At 44.7% G+C, this 22,252-nt stretch overlaps 1 protein-coding gene across 2 annotated transcripts; it reads left to right on the plus strand.

Annotated features, from left to right (window-relative positions):
• The first annotated feature begins 1,108 nt into the window (after positions 1 to 1,108).
• On the plus strand, positions 1,109 to 19,571 carry LOC103622863 (zona pellucida sperm-binding protein 2). Of its 2 annotated transcripts, XM_017745105.1 has the most exons (25): positions 1,109 to 1,369; positions 1,481 to 1,653; positions 1,724 to 1,794; positions 1,894 to 1,952; positions 2,089 to 2,181; positions 3,824 to 3,951; positions 5,312 to 5,458; positions 6,595 to 6,666; positions 8,073 to 8,240; positions 8,333 to 8,429; positions 9,277 to 9,494; positions 10,523 to 10,676; positions 11,574 to 11,782; positions 12,991 to 13,108; positions 13,972 to 14,177; positions 14,806 to 14,923; positions 15,008 to 15,174; positions 15,297 to 15,397; positions 15,489 to 15,610; positions 15,723 to 15,773; positions 15,868 to 16,051; positions 16,134 to 16,257; positions 17,363 to 17,459; positions 17,674 to 17,775; positions 18,297 to 19,571. In XM_017745105.1, exons 3-24 carry the CDS (start codon positions 1,766 to 1,768, stop codon positions 17,754 to 17,756), a joined length of 2,745 nt encoding a protein of 914 aa, XP_017600594.1. In that variant the 5' UTR covers positions 1,109 to 1,369; positions 1,481 to 1,653; positions 1,724 to 1,765; the 3' UTR covers positions 17,757 to 17,775; positions 18,297 to 19,571. The 2 variants fall into 2 exon arrangements, with proteins under 2 accessions (XP_017600594.1, XP_017600593.1); XM_017745104.1 differs by having other exon boundaries at positions 1,481 to 1,794.
• The last annotated feature ends 2,681 nt before the right edge of the window (positions 19,572 to 22,252 follow it).

A 22,252-nucleotide genomic window follows, 5' to 3' on the forward strand; every position in this document is an offset into this window, starting at 1 on the left:
CAGTGACCACAATTTCTATGTCACATCCAAGGTCACTTCTGTCACATTTAGAACCACAATTAATGCCAGAAACACTGTAATCACAATGGTCTGAGTTGTCCAAAGATGCAGAAATTTTCTCAGTGCTTGTGGCAGCTAATTGCAGCTGTGTACCTGCCCTGACAGTTGACTGCTAATTAATAAATTGCGATCACGTTCTCTCAAACATGGCTCCCTCAGACCTTGACTCACAGTATCTTGGGGAGATGCTACATGACTCTTGGAAGTGCCTTATCAAAATTGGAACTGTTTGCTGTCCAAATACACTGAAGTTCTCACTCAAAATTCAAAATCTCATTGTTACACCACACTCATCATTGTGGTATCTGAGTATGGCCATTTCCAGCAGAATTCCAGCCCCAGCTGGATTCAATGAAGAGTCACTCGGACGCAGAGTTAACACCGGCCAGGATCATGCAGCGAGTCCTGCGTGGGCTCATGAGAAGTTGTTGCAGAAGCTGGACTTCAGTTCCCACTGAATGAGAAAGGGTCTTGTGGCCAAAGGACATTAATTAGGAGATTGCTAAAGCCCCGGGGCTTCGCTCCAGAGCACTCACACAATGTGTGCCACTGTTCCCTGCTGTGCAAAGTGAGCATGTCTGGCCGGGCAGTGGTAGGGGGTCTGCTGTTACTACACAGGTCCTCTGAGAGGGGAAGAAATCACACTGATTGCACTGTGTCCTGGGAGGGCATGTGTCTGCTGGCTTTTGTTTATCCTACAATGGTGTGAAGTGAGCTGCAAATGCAATCTCAGTTCTACAGCACAGCTCTGCTCATGCCTGTGAATGAAAGTAAGGCAAGAACGTTTGGGCAATGGCCCAAAATGGGGACAAAAAGGAAATTGAGCCCTGAGTTGAAATGGCTAAAATGTCAACCTAAGTCTCCTGTACTCCTTACCGGGCCGTGGCTCATCCATTCCACACAAGCTGTATTTTTACCTCACCAAACCTCTCAGCCTTTCTTTCCTGGGTCACTTGCAGTCCCAGAGAAACAACTCCTGTCAGGAGCAAAGACTTTCCCAGGAAATATGCTTGGCCATTTACAGACCTGCACATGGTCTGACTGACACAGAGATATCGCAGCACTTCTGAAAACAAGATGTTTTCAGCAAAACACTCTCTGATAATCAAATAAATCAAAGGGCAACCTAACTGGATCCACAAAAGTAAAACGTGCAGCTGCCAAAGTACTGCTGTTATCTCTGGCATGGCTGGGTCACTGGGACATTTCACAGAAACAAAAATGTATTTCCTGTGTAGACCCAATTAAAATACCTCTGGGGAAATGTTTCATGTGTTCTAAGGACCTGAAGCCAGAGCTACCCAACTGGGTAAGGAATGAGGGTACTTCCCAGGGGTTGATGGAAAGCACCAAGCACCCTCTGCTGCACTCATTACAATTAGGCTCAGCAGCAGCCTCTGACCTTGCAAATATCTGGCAGGAGGGTGCTGTGTCCTCCCAGAGAAAGGGAACTGCCTCCCACTGCTGCGAGCGAGCTCTGATAACCTTGGAGGGCGCTGCAGGATTCCGCCCAGGTGTCCTTCCACAACAGAAGCCACTGGCCTCTCCTGGTCCACACACAAGGTTTGGAGAAGACAGCACAATCTGTAAAAGGTAACCTGTACTCCTCCTCCTGGGTCTGAGCAAGTTCCATCTGCACACCTGGGTCTGCTTTACTTCACAGGGAGGAGGACTTTGCTGCCCATGCACAGGTCTCTGGGGACGGATGGAGGCTGTGGGTCACTTGCTGTGCAGGTAACAATGCTTTGGTTTCCACCTCCTTAATTTTCCATTTTGATCTTTTATTTTTTCTCTCTGTTCTCCCTATTATTAGTTCATGTGCTTATACTGCAGGATCTGGCTGTTTTTCTTGCTGTTCTGGCTGGGACAAGGGAGGCGGATGGCTCCCCCAGGTTGGTGAAACACGATAAAAGCAGAGTGGGGAGAGAGGCAGGGATGACAACTCGGTTATTTTGCTCATAACACAATGTGTCTCTTCTCTGCCCTCCAGTCCCACTGACTCAAAAGCTCTGTATGTGCTCCTACCAGGTTTTGTAGAGAGCAGCTGCCGCTCCAGAATTTTTTGGATGAAACTGAATAAACTCTTGCTCCAGGGAAAGTTCTTCCAGCTGGAAATTTATGGTGAGTTACAAGTGGCAGCCTCGAATAACATGAAGGCTGGGGAATCACCTAAGTGATCACAGAGTCTGTGATCTGGATGCTGCTGCCATCTATTGATAATTGGTAACTTACCCCAAGGAACCTGCAGGACATCCTTGTCACCATGAGCCAGCCTCTCCCACCTCAGTTTGGCCACTACCTTACAGAGGAGTAAAGCTGGTGACTATAGCCACATGCCCCATGCAACTACAGTGCTGGGAGAGGAGAAAGGATGGTCTGAGGAGGGAGGGTTGATGTTTGCCTTTCATTCTTTCCTCTGCTGAGCCCTTACACGTGTCTAGCAAGGAAAACAAAGGCGACATTGCAGATTGGATGTGTCCTGAACAGCATAATGGCAACAGCAGTGTAGGCTGGGTAATACCCAGAAAACACACTCTCAGTGAGTGCTGAGTGAGTGCTGCAGCAGTCAAAGGACTTTGGAGGTTTTTTAAATTTCCTTTTTATTTAACACCACAATGGCATTTAAATACCGTAATTCAGATTGGACAAAGGGGTTCCATTTTGTGAGGAAAACAAAAATCTTCGGAACCAAAATGAAAACCAGAAAATGTTCACATGAGATTGTAAAAAGAATGTGATTTCACCCCAAATCTAATTAATTTCTCTTGAGATCAGTGCACTTTTTTTCTGGGTTATGGTTTTTTTCATTTTATTTGGAGGCAGAACTGAAAAAATCAAGTACGGAAAGGGTGTGGGCAGAAGGGATAGCATTTATGAGAGTAACCGATACTGCTGGAAAAAACAGACCAGCCTTCAGGCACAAAATGCTGTTTGTTTCTTCCAGCTCTATCAGTTGGTCTCATAAAAGCTTTTCCTTCTTCTTCCAAAATCGTTCCCACTTATCTTCTGAGCCTATCCTGGCTGCAGCCATACATATACTGAAACAGCAGTTCTAGAACTGTCTGACATACAGACATGACAGACAAATCTAGAAATTGCAGTGGCAGCTAGTTAAACCCTATCTATTTGTACAGATTCTTGTGTCTTACCCAAGACTAAAATAGTTCCTTAATCAGAGGGCAGATAATTAACAAAATATGATGTTATTAACTTACCATCATCAAGAGCTGAGCACAGCCAGCCCATCATGCCTCTTACTTGGCACCTCCATAGGCTTCACAGCCCGCAGAGAGGAGCAGCAAACCTGATCAATATGTGGAAGTGCCCACCCAAAACAGGTCTGTGACCACATCCTTTGAGCAGAGTGAGCAGCAGATTATCACAACTTGATGATTTTTAGAAACTGATGGGCTTAATAGCCCATAACTCTTTTCTAGAGAAAAAAATCAGGGAGGGAGAAATGTAGGTGACACTTCAGAGAAACTCTCCATAACAGCACTTCAAAGTGGCAATGGCACAAGTTTCTGGATGCAAGGAAACAGGCACTGAAGTGCACATTATGTGTGGGAGCTTGAGTCATGCCAGATTGTCTCATGCACTCCTACACATGCCAGCACAGTGTCACCAGCTCCTTAACAGCACATGTCGCTGGAGAGCACCCAGCCCACATGGAGAAGAGCTGTGTGAGAGGGCCTCAGCACCACTCTGCCCCAGGACTTGCCTTGAGCTTTACACCCCCACATATCTTTCCCTTTTTCTGTAGATCCTTATTCTGGCCCTGTTCTGCTGGATGAGAACCTAGCATCTCGCTGTGGCTATGTCCTGTCAGAAGACGTGTGGGGCAATCCCGTCTTCCGCGCTTCAGTGCTCGGCTGTCACGTGGCCAACGAGGTAAGGCCCAGACACGGGGTTGGAAACAGCTCAGGCAGTACATCTTCTCCAGAAATACAAGACTGAGATAGTATATGGCATTCTAATGGCATGTTTTGAGAATACTCAACTCAAGGAACTAGTGTTGGTAGCGTAGTGTAGAAATGAATAGGTAATGGCTCTCTGCTCTGAGGTTTGTTCAGTGTGACTGACATGGGATTTCCTCTCTCCATGGAATGACACTTATCCTAATGCTGCTGAGTAGCTGCCAGTTCTCAAGCATATCCTTGTAGCTGCTGATTTGCCAGAGAGTTTCTTGAAAGCCTCTCTGGAAAGAAGTAGGCATCTGCTTGAAAAAGCAATGTTTGCAGTGTGATTCTGGCAGATCATTTCCTGGCTTAATTTGTATGGTAATATGCCTGTTAACACATGCCTAGGAACGTAGATCACACATGTCTATTAGACCCAGATTTGCCTCACGTAACTTTAGCCATCTAAAAGATAATGTCTAGTCTAAACTAGTTGTTTGCTCTTCCACAATAGTCAGTGGAGAGAAGCAGGCATCTCCGGAAGGTGATTCACCCCTTCCAAAAATACATGTAAAAGTGTAGCCTGGATTTCCAATTTCTAAATGTTAGTTGAGATGAAATGTACTCAAAACCAGAAAAAATCAGAGCAGAAACTTCATTGCTTGTCCATGTTTAGTCTGCTTGGTCCTGGAAGCCCCACAGAAAAAATACGGTAAAACTTTATAGGCAGAGGTTAGCTAACAAGAATGGGGGTGTACAGTGTCCTGTGCAATGACTTGGATTTCCAGGCTGGAAATTTCTCTGTAAAGGTTTTGCCTTCTTCTGTAGAAAAATACACATATATGTCAGATAGAAGGACAGTCCATGGCTTTGTGTGTGGCTCCTGGGGAGCTGAAGAACCAAAAGGATTTTTTACCGGAGTTAGTCTAGTGTTAGACACTAAACAGCATTTGTAGGATGGATCTGAACTACTTACACCAAAACAAAAGTTCCAGTACTTTCTCTCCATGTGGAGACACACAGAGTCACAAATGGGAGAAACATGATCCTCATAGTAAGGTAGGTCAGATCTTCCCTTGACCAGCTGTTCCTTTATAGCGTGGCAAAAATAGTGCTGAGATGGGGTCTGAGGCAAAGGCTGTGAGTGCTGAGGCAGTGCCCTTGGCTCCAAAAGACCCTGCACATAAACCATTTAAGACAGAGTGGTTTGTTGGAGGACCTGTCACTACAACTCTCAACCTGTTCTCATCATTATAAAACTGTCAGAAACAGGACACTGGGCTGGATGGTCCCATGCAGCCACTCCTGGAACCTTCCACACCATCTGCTGAATTGTCTGTTTTTCTTCCCAGGCAGATGAGCTGTTTTCACTGACTGTGAACATCAAGGTCTCCTCATTTTCAAGCATGAGGGCAGCTGTCACCTACACCTACCCTATGTACTGCTCCTACACTTCCTGGGCTTCAAGAGAAATTGTGTGCGAAGAAAATTATATGGAGGTAAAAACTTTCCCACTAAAGCTGAGGCTACATCCAAGCTCCCTGCCAGGCACAACAACCTCCCCAAATTCCTTTCAGAAGTTGATTGTACCCCATGTACCAGGCATAAAAGCAACTTGCTGATATTTAGCAGAGTGTGTAACTGCAGATCTGATTAGTAACACATTTACATGCCATAGATATTTTGGATGCAGTGAAACTTGGTTAACTGTACAGATGAAGTAAGGCAAGACTCTGCAAGCAAATCAACAGAGAGGCTTAAGGCCAAGCTCTTAAGCTCATGAGAGTACCTTTTTGTCATAAAGTCCTGCAGCATCTGTGAGAATGTCATCTTCATACCTGACATAATAAAACCTAGAGTTTGAAGAGCTGCATCTTTGCTGCATCACACAACTCACAGGACATGACTGTGAGACAGGACCTGCCTCCTGCCAAGTGGTACAGGTCCAGCCTGCTGCCATCACCTACACACCAGTGTAGAAATGAGGCAGTGAACAAACCAAACTTCATTGCTTGCTGTGCACGCCTACAAGAAGCAGGACAAAGAAAACATACTTCTCCTGTTAGAACTCGAGGCTGTGCAGTCACGTCTGGGTGTTGTAACACACTTAAACCATGGTACAGATGTCTGAGGCAAACATTCACTCCAAACTCGGTGTACTCTGACTATGTCCTCTGTCCTTGCCTCACTCTGCAGCACATGTGGGCAAGATTTACACCACGGCACCTACCTTAGGTACTTAGGGATCCTGCATTTTCAGGTGTTCAGCCTGCATGGGAAGAGGGAACCAGTCCTGTTAGTGCCAATAACCTGCTTTCCAGTATCTCCACTGGAGAGACCCAGATGTCCCTGAAAGTCTCCGGAGCAGAATCTAGTTTACAGCTTACCAGATATGAAGCAGGACTTTAGGTTTACCTGGTTATACACAAAGTATTCCCACCACTATAAATGCCATGGTTTTAACTTTCATTTTAAGGCCACATAAATTACTGCCATCAAGAACCTCCATGGAAACATTAATTACCTCCAGGGAATGCAAACTGCTAAATCCTGACAGACACTGCTCCCCATGCCTGTAATAATACTGACGATCTCTTTGCTCCCATTGCTCCCAAAGAATCTCCTGTGTCCCCAGGTGTCAGTGAAGACTGATGTCCCGGCTGTTTCAAATGACTACACCGTAGCATGGATGTCAGCACTGCCAGAGGTATGAAGGGGAGTCTTTCCTAACAGTTCCTAGCCTGCCTCTTCTCTCTACTCTTATGAGTCATTCTTGGGGCATAGCTCCAGCTCTGAAAAAAAACGGAGATGACAAATTTGCCATCAAGTACTGAAAACCTCTCAAGTATTTTTAGACCTCTAGACTGCAAAAAGACATTTAGGTGGGAGAACAGAGTCATATGCTTGTTCCATTAGTAGAAACTGAGTTCAAGACAAACAAAGGTAGGTGGTTCTTCACACAATGGGTAGTGAAACTGTCAAACTCATCACCAAAAGATGTTATGGCTGCTAAAATCTTACTTGATCCCAAGGAGAGTCTGGAAAAGTTGACTGAAGAGAGTAAGCCCAATAAGACATACAAAATACAAAGAAGCTACAGACAGCTCAGGAGTCACTGAGATGAAAAATATTTGAGGCTGGAAAGAATGAGTGGGAAATGGTGACTGGAGCATCTCTCTTATGAGGAAAAGCTGAGGGAGTTGGGCCTGTTTAGTCTGGGGAAGACTAGGAGAGGATCTTACCAATGTACACAAGCATCTGAAGGAGGGGTGTCAAGAGGATGAAGCCAGGTTCTCCTCAGTGGTGCCCAGCAGTAGGACAAGAGACAGCAGACAGAAACTGATCCACTGGAAGTTCCACCTGAACATGAGGAAGAATTGAACAGATCGCCCAGAGAAGGTGTGGAGTCTCCTCTGAAGATATTCAAAAGCTGCCTGGACACAATCCTGAGTAACATGCTCATGGGGACCCTGCTCAATCAGGGAGGTTGGACTAGATGGCCTCCAGTGGTTCCTTCCAGCTTTAACCATTCTGTGATTCTGTGAAATATATATGCTTGTCCCATTTTTTTCATGTCTTACTTGCTCCTTATGCCTATTTTCCTTTTGACTGTGCTCCCATATGGCCATCGTTTCAGTGGACTCTGTTCAAGGCCAGTACAGTCATTGCTCTCATCTTATCTTTGACACAGTATGGCTACACACTATAAAAGGTAGTCTGTCATTTGGCCTCTGGGCTGCTCCAGCAATCAACAGACATGAAGACAATCAGTTTCTTAACAGAACAGGTATTTTGTCCACAGTGCATTTGTTCAAGGCCACCTGTCTACATTTCTTCCAGGGCTGCTAGAAGACTATCTCTAAAGATGCCTTAAAGAGCTCTAGAATTCCTTATCTTTACACATACATATATATATACATATACATATACATACATATACATATATATATATATATATATCTCAAGGGTATTTCTTGCCTGAGATGAACTAGTAGTGTCCAGTATCATTCCAGTTACTCTCATTTCTAACAGGAAAATAGGTGCTACAATATCATAGCTTTCTAAGAGTCATTGGTAGACCTAGAACTGATGTAGCTCACCTTTCTCTTGCAGACTCAAAATGTTGCATACCAGCAATGGCAACTGGTGTTTGTTTCTCCATCAGGGAGAAAGAGAATAACAGTAAGTGATGCAGTAAAACTGGGCTACAGCTTCAATAACACCCTGTCCCGAGTGTACCTGCGAGCGCCTTACCACAGCAACGAGTCTGATGTCAGCGTGGTGAGTTGTTGGTCCCAGCCAGAAACAAAGCTCTGCTGTTCCCACTGCCCCTCCAGAACATCAGCTCTCTTTTTCTGTCTGGGCTCAAACAGGTCAGTGGTGTAAATATGAACATGGTCACTTCCACTTCCATGTACAGGCAGCGATGGCTGCTCTTGCTGATTGACACAACTGTCTCCTGTCCTGTTGGTAAGGATCTCTTCCTTCTTCAACACCACCTAAGGATAAAAATAACCACCTAAGGAGTTAGTAGAAAACACAGTCCTCCTATTCTCTCTAAGAGAAGAGGTTTACAAGCTTCCCTCAGAGCAACATGAGCTAAGAGTCTGTGGCTTTGGTCCCGGATAAACACGGTCCCTGCTGTGACACTACATTACTTGTGTTCCCAGTGCAGTGTCATGCCTTCTCTGGTTTCTCAAAACCCCCCCATTAGATGCAGGGAACTGGAAACAAGGAAAACTGCTATAGAAGAGCAAGGCAGCCTCCCCTGGACTAAAATCCCACAGCCTTGGCTTTCCTCTTTCATACAAGTCTACGCAAGGCATGCAGCTCTGCATCCTTGTGACTCACCTAGTCCTTTTCTTTGGAGAGGCAGGACTAGCCTGGCTTTTTGCAGAGAAGTGGTGGCTGCACCTGGCTCTCACAGAAGGGTATTAATGTGAACAAGTGATGAGGAAGCACAAGGTTTTAAGTTGTCGTGACCTTGAAGCCAGTATTTCAAGAAGGTCCAAACAGGTTGCTCTGTGCCCTATTCTTCTTTCCAGTAATCCCTGGGACCAGAAGGACAACAGAGCAGGTATCTGGAGTATGGCTGCCAGTTCTTCTGAATAAATTAATGATTCACCTGAAACTGGTGATTCAGGTCTGCTTTGAGTGCCAGGGTCTCTGTGACAAAATAGCCATCATTTGACTGATGTCCTACAAGGTGTTGCATCAGTGAAAGCTGTAGAGATAGCCTGGTGAGGGGAATCAGGGAAAGGCAGAGACATGACTGACTGGTAACTCCTCCTCTGGGACTGTCTATCTAACTCCACAGATGGCATCAGCTTCACCGATACTACGCTAACGTGGACTGTGCCAAGAGTTATCCCCACACTAGTGGTTCAGGAATCCACCTTTCTGTCTAAAAGCATTGTAATGGGAGTGGATGATCAAGTCATAGTAAATCCAGAGGAGACGAACTACTCACTGGAGCACAACGAGACACATATCAGAATAACCATCCCTATTGGAGCAGAAGGAGGCAAGCTAGAGGTTAGTACGAACCTATCACACACAAATACATTTGAGGGCTGATTCTACAGATGTTTCCAAATCATGATAATTTCAAAAAGTGATTGATTACTGCTTAAAATTTGTAGATACAATAAATATTTGAAGAACTAGATGCCACTTCCCTGTGTTTTCAAAGTACCTACTCAGAAACTAAGAATTTATGATGACAAATCATGATAGAAGCAAGAGACGGCCTTTTGTTAGTAATCTATAAGACATACTAATAAATCAAGGGCAAAAGTATTCCTGGAAACTGGAATTCAATTGTCTATGTTGTTAAATAATGAAACTAGTCCTGGTTAATTCTGGCCTGGCTCCAGGAGTAATTTCCCTGCCAATTTCCAGACATAGAAAGACAGCATGATTTAGCATGGGACAGGTTCCCTGCATGTGGTTGGTGTGCAGTCACCTGCTTTGAATATAGTTTGTTCCTCATCAATATATAATTTACAGATAGAGAGGTAATGTCAAAAAAAAATGTTCAGTAGAACAGAATAGAATAGTTTGGGCTGAAAGGCACCTTTAAAGATCATCTACTCCAGACTCCCCTGCCATGGGCATCTTTCAATAGATCATTTTGCTCAAAAGTCCAACCAGCTTGACCTTGAATATCTAGAAAGGAGTTGGCAATATTTCTTCAAAATTACATTGGTGTGATTTTGACTTATCTCCTTCAGGAGTTCCCTTTTTGTGTATCAGACAGAACAAAAGACATGACTGGTAATCCACGGATTGTAAAAAAACCCACAAATGTGGTGACATGCTACACTTAATGAGGACACCCTTGAAAACCTGGTACTTCATTATTAAGGATCTCAGCAGTATCTGAGCCACACATGGACCAGACAAATGGGCCAAACTACCAAACAAGCTCCCTTAGCAAAATCCATTCCAAGCTATACTAGAATACCATTTTCTCTTTCTAGTGTAAGAACTGTAACCATTTTCAGTCATCTCTTTATTAAGCTACTGAGAATTAAGACTTAATCACACTTTTTACCTCCTAGAGCTCCATATCTGGTGGTGTATATGGAGTCTTTTACAGTATTGACCTGTGTCTGGAGCACACGTGGACAGATGCAGGTTGGCAGACCACGAAGTATACGGTCATCAAATCCATCACCACACCTTTCATGCCACAAATACCAACTGTTATCAACAGTAAGTCATTCCTCTCACTGACTTTTACCAACCTTTTGCTGTGCTATACATAGCTCCACCTGACCTGTGCCACACATCTACATTCACCAGAATGTCCTCAACTCCCACTTCCAATTTGCTAGGCAAAGTCAAGATTCAAGTATCATATTACAAAACAAAACAAAACAGAAAATACACACAAGAAAACAATGAACAAACATATAAACAAAACAAACCACCAATAAAAACCCTTTAGCCTTAACTTACAAGTTGCTGATAAAAATGTAAACATTCCTTTAATGTTAACACCCGGATTTTTCCAGTAGCCGCTGGGACCCTAGAATAAAGATGTTGTGATGTGCAGTTATCACACTGGGAAGAAGAACTATCTGAGGACAGCATTCTTTGATGGTATTTTCTCCCCCAAACTGCCTGCATTTGACACCTTGGGAGCGTACTGAAATCATTGTGCCACCCAGTGCTGCAGTCATGGTTTTTAAATTATATTTTCCAATGCATTAAGGCACTAAACATATTTGGAGCTTTCTGGATAAGTGATATAGAAAGAAAAAGGAGCCTCTTATCATACATTATGATTTTTTTTCATATTTTATGTGGCTGAACTAGATTCTAGATTTCTTTATAGCAAAGGTATTTCACATCATAGTGCACGTCTAGAAAGTCACTGAACCCACTTCCTATAAAGTTGTATGTATTTGTTGTTAATCCCCTGCAGCTTGAAGCAATTCTCATGTGCTCAGAGTATTTCAGATCTGACTAGAACACAAACACTCATTAATCAGAGCCATTAAAGAGATGGCTGCTGGCTAAGTTTCCTGGAATTTGAATGGGAGGCCACCCTAACTGTCTTCGTTATTCGATCCACATCAGCAGTAATTTGATGTTCTCTCCCTGCAGATACTGTGCCAGAGGAACGGCTATTTAATGTTGCATTTGGACACTTTCTTCCTGATGTCTCTCTGGTGGCAATCGCAATAGGAAATGTGCCATTTACCCTGAGGGAAGCACAACACCACGGCTTCAGCATTTATGAAACTCCCTTTTCTAATGGAACAAAAGAATTTATCCTGGAAGTCTCTTTTGATGATCCATATGTTCTAAAAGAGGTAGGATACAGCAGGTCACTTCAGCAGCAGAGTGGAGGAAGTGGGCAGTCCCTTTGCAGAACATGGTCCAGCTTTTATTAACCAACAACAGTTCCTTGATCATAAAGGTGTCAATGAGTCTGAGCTCATCTGAGTTAAGATTAGAAGCTTTTGCCCCCCCCTTGCTCTCCATAGATGTCTAGGAGATCAGTATCAAGTGTAATTAGATAGGATGAAATGTTACTTTCTTAAGTGCCTGTCAGCATGACTAATGTCCGAGTGCACACCCAACAGGAAGAGGTTTGCCAAATCTGTGTTAGACACTGCCCCTTGAAACAGGAGTGTCTAGGAAAAATAAATCAATTATTGCAATGCTGGCAAACACCAGTTTCCAAAATCCAGTAACTCCTGAACCCACTGTTTGTGCAGAGCCATTTGACTGCTGGCACAGGCCATGCCCCGTGCAAGCATGTTACAGGCAGGGTCAGGGTACTCTAAATGTAATTTTGTTAAGCTTCAGACCATTTGTAATCTAAATATTTGTAAAAAGTATATACTCACAGAGGGGTTTCAACCTCTCATTTCAGTGGGAGGATGCATAACTGCAAGTCCTCTACCACTCTTTCAACCAAACCACACAGAGCTGTGATGCTGTTACATGGAATAACATTGTGAACGCACAGGGTTTGTGCAAATAGTTTTCAGGCTGCAGTCAAACCACAGGCAAATGGCATTAAGGATCAAAGCAAGCAAAAAAAATTCAGAAGTATTTCTTTCAGGTTGAACACCAGGTTTTGCTTTGGGAGCACTTTCAGTGAAGTCAAAGAGGATATTGAGAGGGATCTCTCACAGCATCTCCTCATACCTTCCATTCAACCGATTACTTACTGTCCTGGGTTCAGCCCACACTGAGTAAAGAAGAGTAAGGATTTAGACCTGGATCTCCCTCTACGAGCTCTTTCACCACTGGGCTACAGAGGAACCACCACTATGTTCACTTGTCTTTATTTTCTGAAAAGGCAAAACATTCTCCACATTTATGCTTGGCTGAAAGAGCTGTTGAATCCAGGCCAGATTTCTGAATAGTTTTAGGCCAGCTGAAGCGATGCTTTTGGAGACTGAGCTATTTGCAGGGGAGAGGAGGGTGTTGGAATAATTAGTGTTGTTCAGCATATACATGCCTGCCTATTCTGAAAGCTGCTACAGCCTTACACTTCTCTCTCTTTCAGTATGTGAATAGAAATGAAACAAAATACACCCTCCTGGTTAACTACACCCTTAGCGTGGGTCCAGAGATGACACTCTATTATCATTCAGCAGAGGTGGAGTGTGTGATTGCTGATATTGGTAAGCTTTCCCCTGACATAAACTGGTTTGCATCAACAGCATGGATCAGGCTGTCACTGAATTCAGTGAGAACATTAGAGTGAGGGTGAGAGCTTTGGGGAAAACCCCACCCCTCCACAGCTCATTGTTGGTAACAGCCAAGTTGCTGCTCTACTGATGGCAGCTCCTCTGCATACTGGCAAGACAGTCTGCCCTCGAGACACTGAGAGCAATAAAGCAAGTGTGTAAAAGAAGTTGGCTTGCAAACTCAGTGAACAAGATGCCTCAGAACATGAACATACATCTACTGGCAAAACTTTCAGACATTGCTACAAGTTTCAGTTTGTCCTCAAACACAATTTTGCCTCTGCATCCAGGGCAGAATTTAACTGACTCAAATAAATTGCTCTGATCTCCAAAGACAGCATTTCTGTAAGGAGAAATCATCTACAAAGAGCTGTACTTAGCAGGTTACTGAAATGGGCAGGAGGTCTGTTTGGTATTTTCTCAAATTTTTTAGCTTTTTGCATGCCACAAACATGACAGTCTCCTCACTGTCCTGTTTTATCTTTGAAGTAGCTCTTGGTTCAGGTCAAAGAAGGCTGATCAAAAAATATATTTACATACATAGCTCAGCTTGCCCTACTGAAATAGGGATCAGTCCTGGATGCAAGCTGGCAGGCCACTGCTAAAGCAGGAGGACTCCCCATCCCACCAGATGTGAGCTGCTATACCCACTACACAGCCAAGCCCTGCAGACAATGCCAGCATGCACATAACAGGCTGCTGGGTTTTTCACCTGTGACAGAAATCCCTGCCTGGGCCAAATATCACCCTCAAACCTTCCTTCATTGCTAACTCTTCACCCCACCTTCTTCCTGCAGAAATACCAGAAGCAGTTGGTGGCTGTGATGAAGAAAACCTGTATCTAACCCTACCCACTTTTGGCTTGCACCAGTACTGGGACCTGTACCTTGGTAACAAGCTCCTGAACAGGCACCTTGCCCTCACCAATGGGTATCTTGCAGCTACCAACTCCACACACCTGACCTTGCAAATACCTCTGTTTGCTGGGGGAGTCATCTATAAGGTACAGGAGCTGTTTAGCAATGCCTTTTTTAACGCACATGGGACTGTTTGCTCTCACAGAGTCCTACAGTCACAGTCTGTAGTGCTGTGGTGTTACACATATTGGAAAACCTCCAGAGGGAAGGACTAAGCCAGAGCAAGTAGGACAAGAGGCATCGGACGTGGACCCTTCTGGTAATGCCATGTATTATGCAACCTGCAGTCCCCACTTGTTTCTAAACGATATGCACCAAGTCTTCAAAAACAAACTCCTCAGTGTTTTTAGTAAGATGAGGCAAAATGTCCCATCTGCTCTGAGCCAGAAACAATATTTCAATACAGCTTTTATGAAAGAAGCTCTTTTAAATGAACTTTTTTGTAGAAATGTTAAGGCATGGCAGGGGAAAATTGATGCTGTAATAAACATTTGAACTATTCTACAATAATCAGCCAAAATTTATCTCCATGACAGTGACTGATTAATTCATACAAGAAACCTTCTGCCTCCATGTTGCATCAGGCTCGAGTCTTCACACTGACTTAACTCTTGTGACTTGTTAGCATTCAAGTGGCACAAGCTAAGGAGCAGAACTTTGTATATATGGATGATGTACGGTAACAGGAGATTTCTTCCATCTCCTCCTTTGCAGGAAGTGTCCTTTCAGAAAATCAAAGCAAGGTTTGATGTTGCCCTAAGGAAAGTGAGAACTATGGAGACCTTACAGATGTTCTCTGTTAGCTGCAGTTTTAATTCATCAGTATTTATAAGTAAGTTATCAACTGATCAATCAATAAAAAGATGTGTGATTACTTCCTTGAATACTCACTCATAATCAACTCTGACTTTCTCAGTTTGCCACCCAGACGGTACCATAATGATATCTGCCCAGATGAAGACCGTTCCTGCCATTGACATGAGTAAAACCAAGCTAAGGGACAGCTCCTGCAAGCCTAGAGAGTATAATGAAGCCCATGCTTTCTTCAAGTTCCATGTCACTACCTGTGGCACTTCAGTAAGGGTAAGCCCATGGCCAGAGCAGATACACCTGCTGGAAGTCTCTGCCTCTCCTGCATTCTCGTTTGTTCCCCTGCCCCAGCTCCTGAGAAGAGCCAATTTATAATGAGCTTCCCATATGCACAGTTTGAAGGTGATCACATCATTTATGAGAATGAAATCTCTTATGAGAAGGAGACTCTTCCAGGACAGAGCATACCAACAATCACAAGAGATCCAGACTACAGGTAGGAGCTGCTGCTCGCTGACACTGCTCACTTTCGTCCAGCTGCTGGGAAGCAGATGTGAACACAAAAATTGCTGTTTCTTCTATTCTAGACTAACAGTCTTGTGCTACTACCAAGCAAAAGAGACCCTAGTGCTCGGTGCCTTCTCCAGTGACCCAGCCACATCCTCTCCCTTTGGCTCTGGGACGATGGTTCCACAATCAAATACTGCAGGTGTGCAATTCTCTTCCCTCATTTTCAAACCTCTCTTTCAGTCCTAAATTCCCTTGTTAACACATGCCTTGCTTTCAGCTAAAGAACCTCACCAACATTTCCTTTTCTGCAGCTTACAGAAGGGTAAGACAAGCTCTGAATGTAGTTTCAAGAGTGTCCAAAGGTAAATCTCCTCCTATGGAAATCAGAGAATTTCCAAACACATTTTAGTTTAAATAAAATTAAACAACAACAAAATGCCCTGACATTTTCTCGAGATGAATCCTTCACGGAATTCTATGAGCCCAGCATAGCAATACTCAAACAACCTGTAGAGCCTGTGTTTCTTGAGGTGGAGCTGAAAGACGAGAGCCCCAGTGTCGAGTTATACCTGGAAAACTGCTGGGTGGCCAGATCTCCAGACTTCAACAGCACCCCAAGATGGAACATCACTGCAGATGGGCAAGTAGTATTAAATGTCCAATGCACTCATCAGCAAAGCCCCAATTTCTGCTTAGATCTGTTGGTCTTTCCTCTCAAATAGGTGTGAGATCAGTGGCAGTGAGTTTGCTGCAGAGTTCTGCCCGGTACCTGTTAGCTCCAGGGTGAGACACCCTTCTCACTTTAAAAGGCTGGCAGTAAGGACCCTGGCACAGCAACTGGAACAGGTAGGATCGAGTGAAGGGCTCACATCCCTCTCATGGACCCTATCCTGGAAGTCTGGATGATGCTCTTAGTTATATGGTTAAGTTGCAGGCAGTTCTGCGAGGACCAGGATGCTGGACTTGATGATCCATATGGGTCCCTTCTAACCTGAGAGATTCTATGACTCTATGCTTTGAAAAATAGTTGATTTAGGCACCTCACAGACTTAAACCCTAGCCAGCATTCAACTCAACTACCCTGACTGGTGCACAGCTTTAATTTAGTTCTCTTCTTAAATCTCCTCTGCCACCCAATTGACTTGAGACTGGACTGGTTGGAGTAAACAAAATAATTTGGTATGTAAATATAATTTTTATATGGTGGTTCTGGCTTTGTGTAGGATCAGATTCATAGCACTTCAACTCAAAATGTCTAGAGCAAAAAATCAACTTATATGTCCCAATATCCATGTGAAGTTCAGCTCTGTTGTCTCCCATCTGTCCTAGCCACTCATCCATCTCCTTGGGTGTCAGCCCAATGGGCAGAGAAGCAGAGATGTGGGTTTGGTCTTAAAGTTTGAGATCCTGTTCTCCTCTAAGGACTAAGTAGAGCAAAATACCTAGGACAGTCACCTGAGGATACTTTTCTCCTTGTGCACCAGCTGAGTGAACTGCCTGTCCTGACATGTACTGATACCAGCCATGGTGTGTTCACCCTGCCTGGGCAGCTCAAGTAACTGCATTATTATTTACTCTGCCTTTCACAGGCACCTCAACTCTTGAACTTGCTAGAAATGAACATGATGCAATTGTGGCTTGTGCTGCTTCCTTAAGTGTGCAGCTGCAGCAGACACCAGATTGAGTTTCTGTCTAGGTTTGATACACTGCAGCACGTGAGGTGTGATTTCTCCTATCTCAGCCTCTCAGTTACCAAACTGCCTGAGGGCTTCCTTGACACCAACTTTAAAATTCAAGGCAGGTTCAGCTAGAAGGTGCCACGTGGAAGTGTTCAGAGAAGCCTAAGTCTAATCAGATGTAGTTTCTGCAAAAGGACAACAAAAGATAAAACAATGCTCTGCAAATTGGGATTTGATGTGGACCAAGTGGCACTTTTTCTTCTTCTTTTCAGGTGTATGTGCACTGTTCAGTGGCAGCATGCTCTCCTACCAACACACAACCTGGCAGCCCCTGCAGAGGACAGTGCCGCTCAAGCAGGGAGAGGAAGGGTAGGTGTGGAGGAGAAAAAGAGCCATTGCAATGCACCCCAGACCTTATGTTTCTCAGAGATTTAGGGGCTCTGACTTTGGCATCTGAAATGCCTCAAGCATGGACTGTGAACACTGATGTCACCTTTAGTTCATGCTTAATACACAAGCACTTAACGTGCAGCATGCATGTATTCTTTAAAAACTGCACAAACATGCTGTGTGTCGTTCTCAGCCTTTCCACGTCACCGTTCTGACAGTCTCCAGGGCTATGTACTTGCTGGACCAGTACGAATTGTTGCTCCAGATCTAAGATGACACACATAAACTGAATTTGGTAAGAACACCAGGCCCTGTGTACTCAGCCTGAGAGGTCACCATGCTTTGTGACACAGGCAATGCAGAGCCTGTTCTTGAGGACCTGAAAAATAAAAGTTGAGGGACAAGAACTAGGGAATGGACATGGTTTGCAGTCCCATGGTCTCAGCTTGAGCCCATGAGAGGGGAAGAAGGAGAGCTCCCTGCCAAGCCAAACACAGGTGGCGTGGCTCTGGAGCAGATGCCAGCAGCAGAGCAGGGCATGTTGGCGTTGGGCCATAGCAGGCAGTTTTGGAGCCAGGTATTATTTCAACAGGTTTTCAACGGGACTGCCCCCAGTCTGAGAGAAAACAGATCCAAAATTTTAGAAACAAACACTAAGGCACAAGTCACTGCCATATTCCAAGTGCTTTTGAATGGTTCAAATCCTCCAAACAGTAGGGTTTATCCTATAGCTTCATCTGCCCTTGGAGAACCAGAGCTGCTGAGCTGTCTGCTCCAGCATCACTCCTCACTTCAGCCTCTGTGTGTCTCCAACAGCACCTGAAGGCTCTGCTGTGCTGGCTGCTTTCCAAACAGTGCCACTGGACACAGGAGCTACTTCTTCCAGGAACCACCAGAACTATTTGCATGAAGTTTAAAGACCAGATGGTAGGACAGCACTGGAAAGTTCTAGAGTCTGCTAACAGGATCAGTAAATCTTGCAACCTGTTGCCTCTCTGAAGTGGCTACAAAAGAAAACTTACCAGAAAATGACCCAAGGCTGTGAAATAACACTTCTTATTTCTTCCAGCTGCTGAAATATGGGACTTGCAGCTCACTAAAATTATTCCAGCCCTGATTATGGCTGCTTCTTGTAATATTTCATAAAATGACTGCCAATTGTCCCATCTGAATGTAAAGTGCAAATCTGAAAAGTCAAATAAAAATACATCAGAGCAATGTAAGCACAGAACATCTTGCTAATGTGCAACAGCAACCATCTGGTGTACCAACACTGGCTTCAAAGAGCCAAGCAACCGCTGCCAGCATCCCTTCCACATGCAACACAAGGGCACATGCTTCTTCCCACTAATGCAGAGTTTTGTCTGTATCATTACATCAACCTGACATTCTTGGAAACTTGTTAGTTCCTCATTTTCCTCTCACCTGCCCCTGTATGGAAAAGACTGACTCTACAAAATGTGAGTAGATGGATGCTCTAGTAGGAGTGAAAATTACACCTGGTATTTTTAGTTTCTGTGCACACAGAAAGCTTTTGTTTATTATTATTTTATTTTAGAGATCAAGTACAAACCTGACACACGGCCACCTGTAATCACTCTCAGGATGTGCCTACAGTGTAACTGCAGGTGTGGCTGCAGCACATATAGGGTGTTCAACAGCACTGCAGAGGGGGCAGATGGCACACTTGTGTTGACAGCACACTCGTGTGCAGTCTCCAGAGGGTTTCCCAGCTCCGGCAGGCCCTGCCTTCCCAGGCCTGCTGGTCAGTGCACACACGTGGCCTGCTTTCCAAAAGCTGCTGTCATGCCTGAGATGATTGCTGAATAAATGCCCTCTTAAAGCTGTACCTGATGAAGGAGTAAGATCTGTAAAAAGGAATGGGAGGGTGCTGGGACCCCAGGACCCCCCAGCAGCTGCCTGGGTGCTGCCTTCCTCTGCTGCACGAGTAGTGCACTCTGCTGTCCACAGCCTACACTGCAGAGCCCAGGAAGTTACTGCTCCCACACCTTTGCCAGGAGAGTATATTCCCTATTTTTAACAACAGCAACAAACTCCTAAGTTTAGGTTAACTTTCTGTTAATCTAAAAAGAGATCCTCTAGAAATTAGCAATGGGGATGAAGGGAAAATAATAATGACTAAATGCTAGCTCTTCTTTTCTCATGCACTCTCAAGCCACACAGGTGAGCATCGGGTCTGGTGTCACAAGGTTCACTTGTTTTCCAGCCTTGCAGAGTATATTCAGATGAACTTGTCTGCAGCAAGTGGGATATCCCAGATTCCCCCCTTTTTCCCTGGAAAACCAGGAATGGGTCCAGCAGCATTCCATACCCTGACAGATGAGGAGACCTTTCTCTTCCACATATGTTGGAAGGGAGATGGAGAAGGGGAGACAGACTTGCTTCCCCATTTCAACAGCCATTTCAGGTTTCCACCTTCCCATAGACAAGCCAGAGCAATTCCACATACTTGGTGTCTTTCTCCTACCTTGGTTGCTGTTCATGGTGTGGATGATGATTTTGACACTGAATCTCACAGTGTGTTAGAGTTAAGCATTCCCTGTTCACATCTGAGGGTCTTTCCCAAGGTGTGGTTCAGCCACGCTATTGCACGGGTGTATTGCTCTGCACCTACACTCTCCTGGGATTATTCCTACTTCTCAGGTGTTGCAGGTGGAACTTCCAGCACCTAACTCCTGTCCTAGATTGCTGTTTTCAGGCCCATGGGCTTAAGTGGTTCCTTGAATTAGCTTTCAGGAACCACTCTGGTCATACCACTGTAGTTGAACAAGCCTTCATTATTCAGCCAATGTGGAGAAAAGGAACTGGAAAGTTATTTTAAATGCACAGAGAGAGGCACACCAGAGTCCCCGTGGTGGGGAGTCCCCAGCCTGGAAAGCACTCATCAGCCTTCTGTAGCAACAGGAGTCAGGTTGAAACTACTGTTGTGAAGCCTGGGACACAGCTGGAGCAGCTGTTCGTTGCTGGGAGACAAGGATATCCTTCAAGCCCATTTCACATGCTCATTGTACAACACAGACATGAGTGATGAAAAACGTGATCATCACGAGCTGTAGGAAGCGATGCTCTGGACTGCATCCAATCCCTGCTCATGCACTAAAGGGATCCTACGAGGAGAGTCTTGGAAATAATCTTCGGAAACAGACCAGTGTTCAGCTCAAACAGTCCCAACATGCTGGAAGTGGGGCCTCCAACTTGACCAGATCTCTCAGCAAACGTTTTTCATAAAAAGCAATCAGACGTTTCATTCTGCATGAAAGCCATTGGCTGGGGTCAAATCTGTTCCACTGATCCGGCTCCTGCCTCTGTTAAAAGGATGAGGCAAATGAACAGTAATCTGCTGACATAAAAGAATAGTGGATATTATCCTTCCACTAGCAATCTTCAATTTTGAACATTGCTTTTGCTTTTCTGAATCCTTCCCCTCCTGACAGGCAACAGAGAGCATGACCTGCATAGCTGAGCTTGACTGAGGTAGAGGTGTTCAATCCCCACAAAACTGGGATAGTGCACCTTTCTCTCCTCAGTCACTTTTTAACAAGGTTACCTCCTAGATGAGAAGTGCACAGTGCAGCCCTCACTTGTAACAGGCCAAGAGTTTCAGGCTTTTCATGCTGACTTAACCTCTGTAGCTCACTCGGAAGGCAGACATGTGGAAGACGGACATATTCTGGGTACTTGACAACCAAACCCTTTGCCTTCAGTGTGCCACAGCTTTTCCATTGGGAAAGGCTCTCCTTGTTCCCCATGCTGCACTCACACCAAACGTGCACAAAAGCCTTCCAACATTGCTCGGTGCCCTGCTCACCTTGGCGTTGTCAGGTTTTCCCACCTTTCTGCAAAAGCAAGGGAAAGGCCTTGCAACACTGACAGTTGTGTGACAACTCCTCCTCCCATATTTCAGTAGGACAAATAGAGTCCTAGGGAAAACGCAGGGTGATGATGTTACTCTTTGCCTTGCTCTGTAAGGTAGGGATGTTATTCTTTGTAACGTATTATGGAACTCACAGGGGTTTTTGTAAGTTTAAAAGTAAATCATCAGGTGAGAACAGTTACTCACTGCCAAATTAACCCTGGCTATGGGGAATAAGCCAAACAGAGGGGCTGCCAGTGACAGCTGTGGAAGGAAAGTCAAGGGTTTGGGAGAGTAGCTTTATAGGTAGGAAACCTTGGCAAAGCAGCTGAGAATTATTACATCTGAAACATTTCTGGCCAGAGTAAAGAGAGTCACAGTGCATTAGCAGCAACCACCTGTTGGACTTTCGGTACAGCCCCATGACTTTGACAAGGGCAGTAGAATGGGCGGGACTGACCCAGGAGCTCCACAGAGGTGTGGAATTCTTGCGCAAAGACAACCCCTAAAGCCCTGTATAAAGCTACAGCACCTCACACTGCAAAGCATCCAAAGCACACAACCCTGCTCCTTTTACAGGCTGAGAGGTTGCCTGAATTTCACAAAACATTACATAAAAGGATTTTATTATTCTCCATTAAGCTTTTAATTCTTAAACTTTTACAAAGAGGAGACTTTGCAGGATAAGGGGAGTTACTAAATACATCCTCCTCTCTGAGTTTTGGGGTTTTTTTGTATACTTTATATACTGAGAATGATGCCCTATGGTGTGGAATACCCCTTTGGTCAGTTTGGGTCACCTGTCCCCGCTGTGTCTCCTCCCAGCCTCGCAGGCATCTCCAACTTCCTCACCAGGATGGCAGTACAAAAATCAGAAAAGGTCTTGGCTCTGTGTAAG

The sequence above is a fragment of the Corvus brachyrhynchos genome, unplaced genomic scaffold (assembly GCF_000691975.1).
Source record: "Corvus brachyrhynchos isolate BGI_N302 unplaced genomic scaffold, ASM69197v1 scaffold116, whole genome shotgun sequence".
In the NCBI taxonomy this organism is placed as follows: domain Eukaryota; kingdom Metazoa; phylum Chordata; class Aves; order Passeriformes; family Corvidae; genus Corvus; species Corvus brachyrhynchos.

Bases quoted from the DNA above. Each gene is read 5' to 3' on its own strand.
- LOC103622863 (XM_017745104.1), top strand. From the start codon at position 1,766: ATGGAGGCTGTGGGTCACTTGCTGTGCAG. The intron at 9,495-10,522 runs GTTAGTACGAAC...TTTACCTCCTAG, and splicing joins CAGAAGGAGGCAAGCTAGAG to AGCTCCATATCTGGTGGTGT. The intron at 11,783-12,990 runs GTAGGATACAGC...TCTCTCTTTCAG, and splicing joins ATCCATATGTTCTAAAAGAG to TATGTGAATAGAAATGAAAC.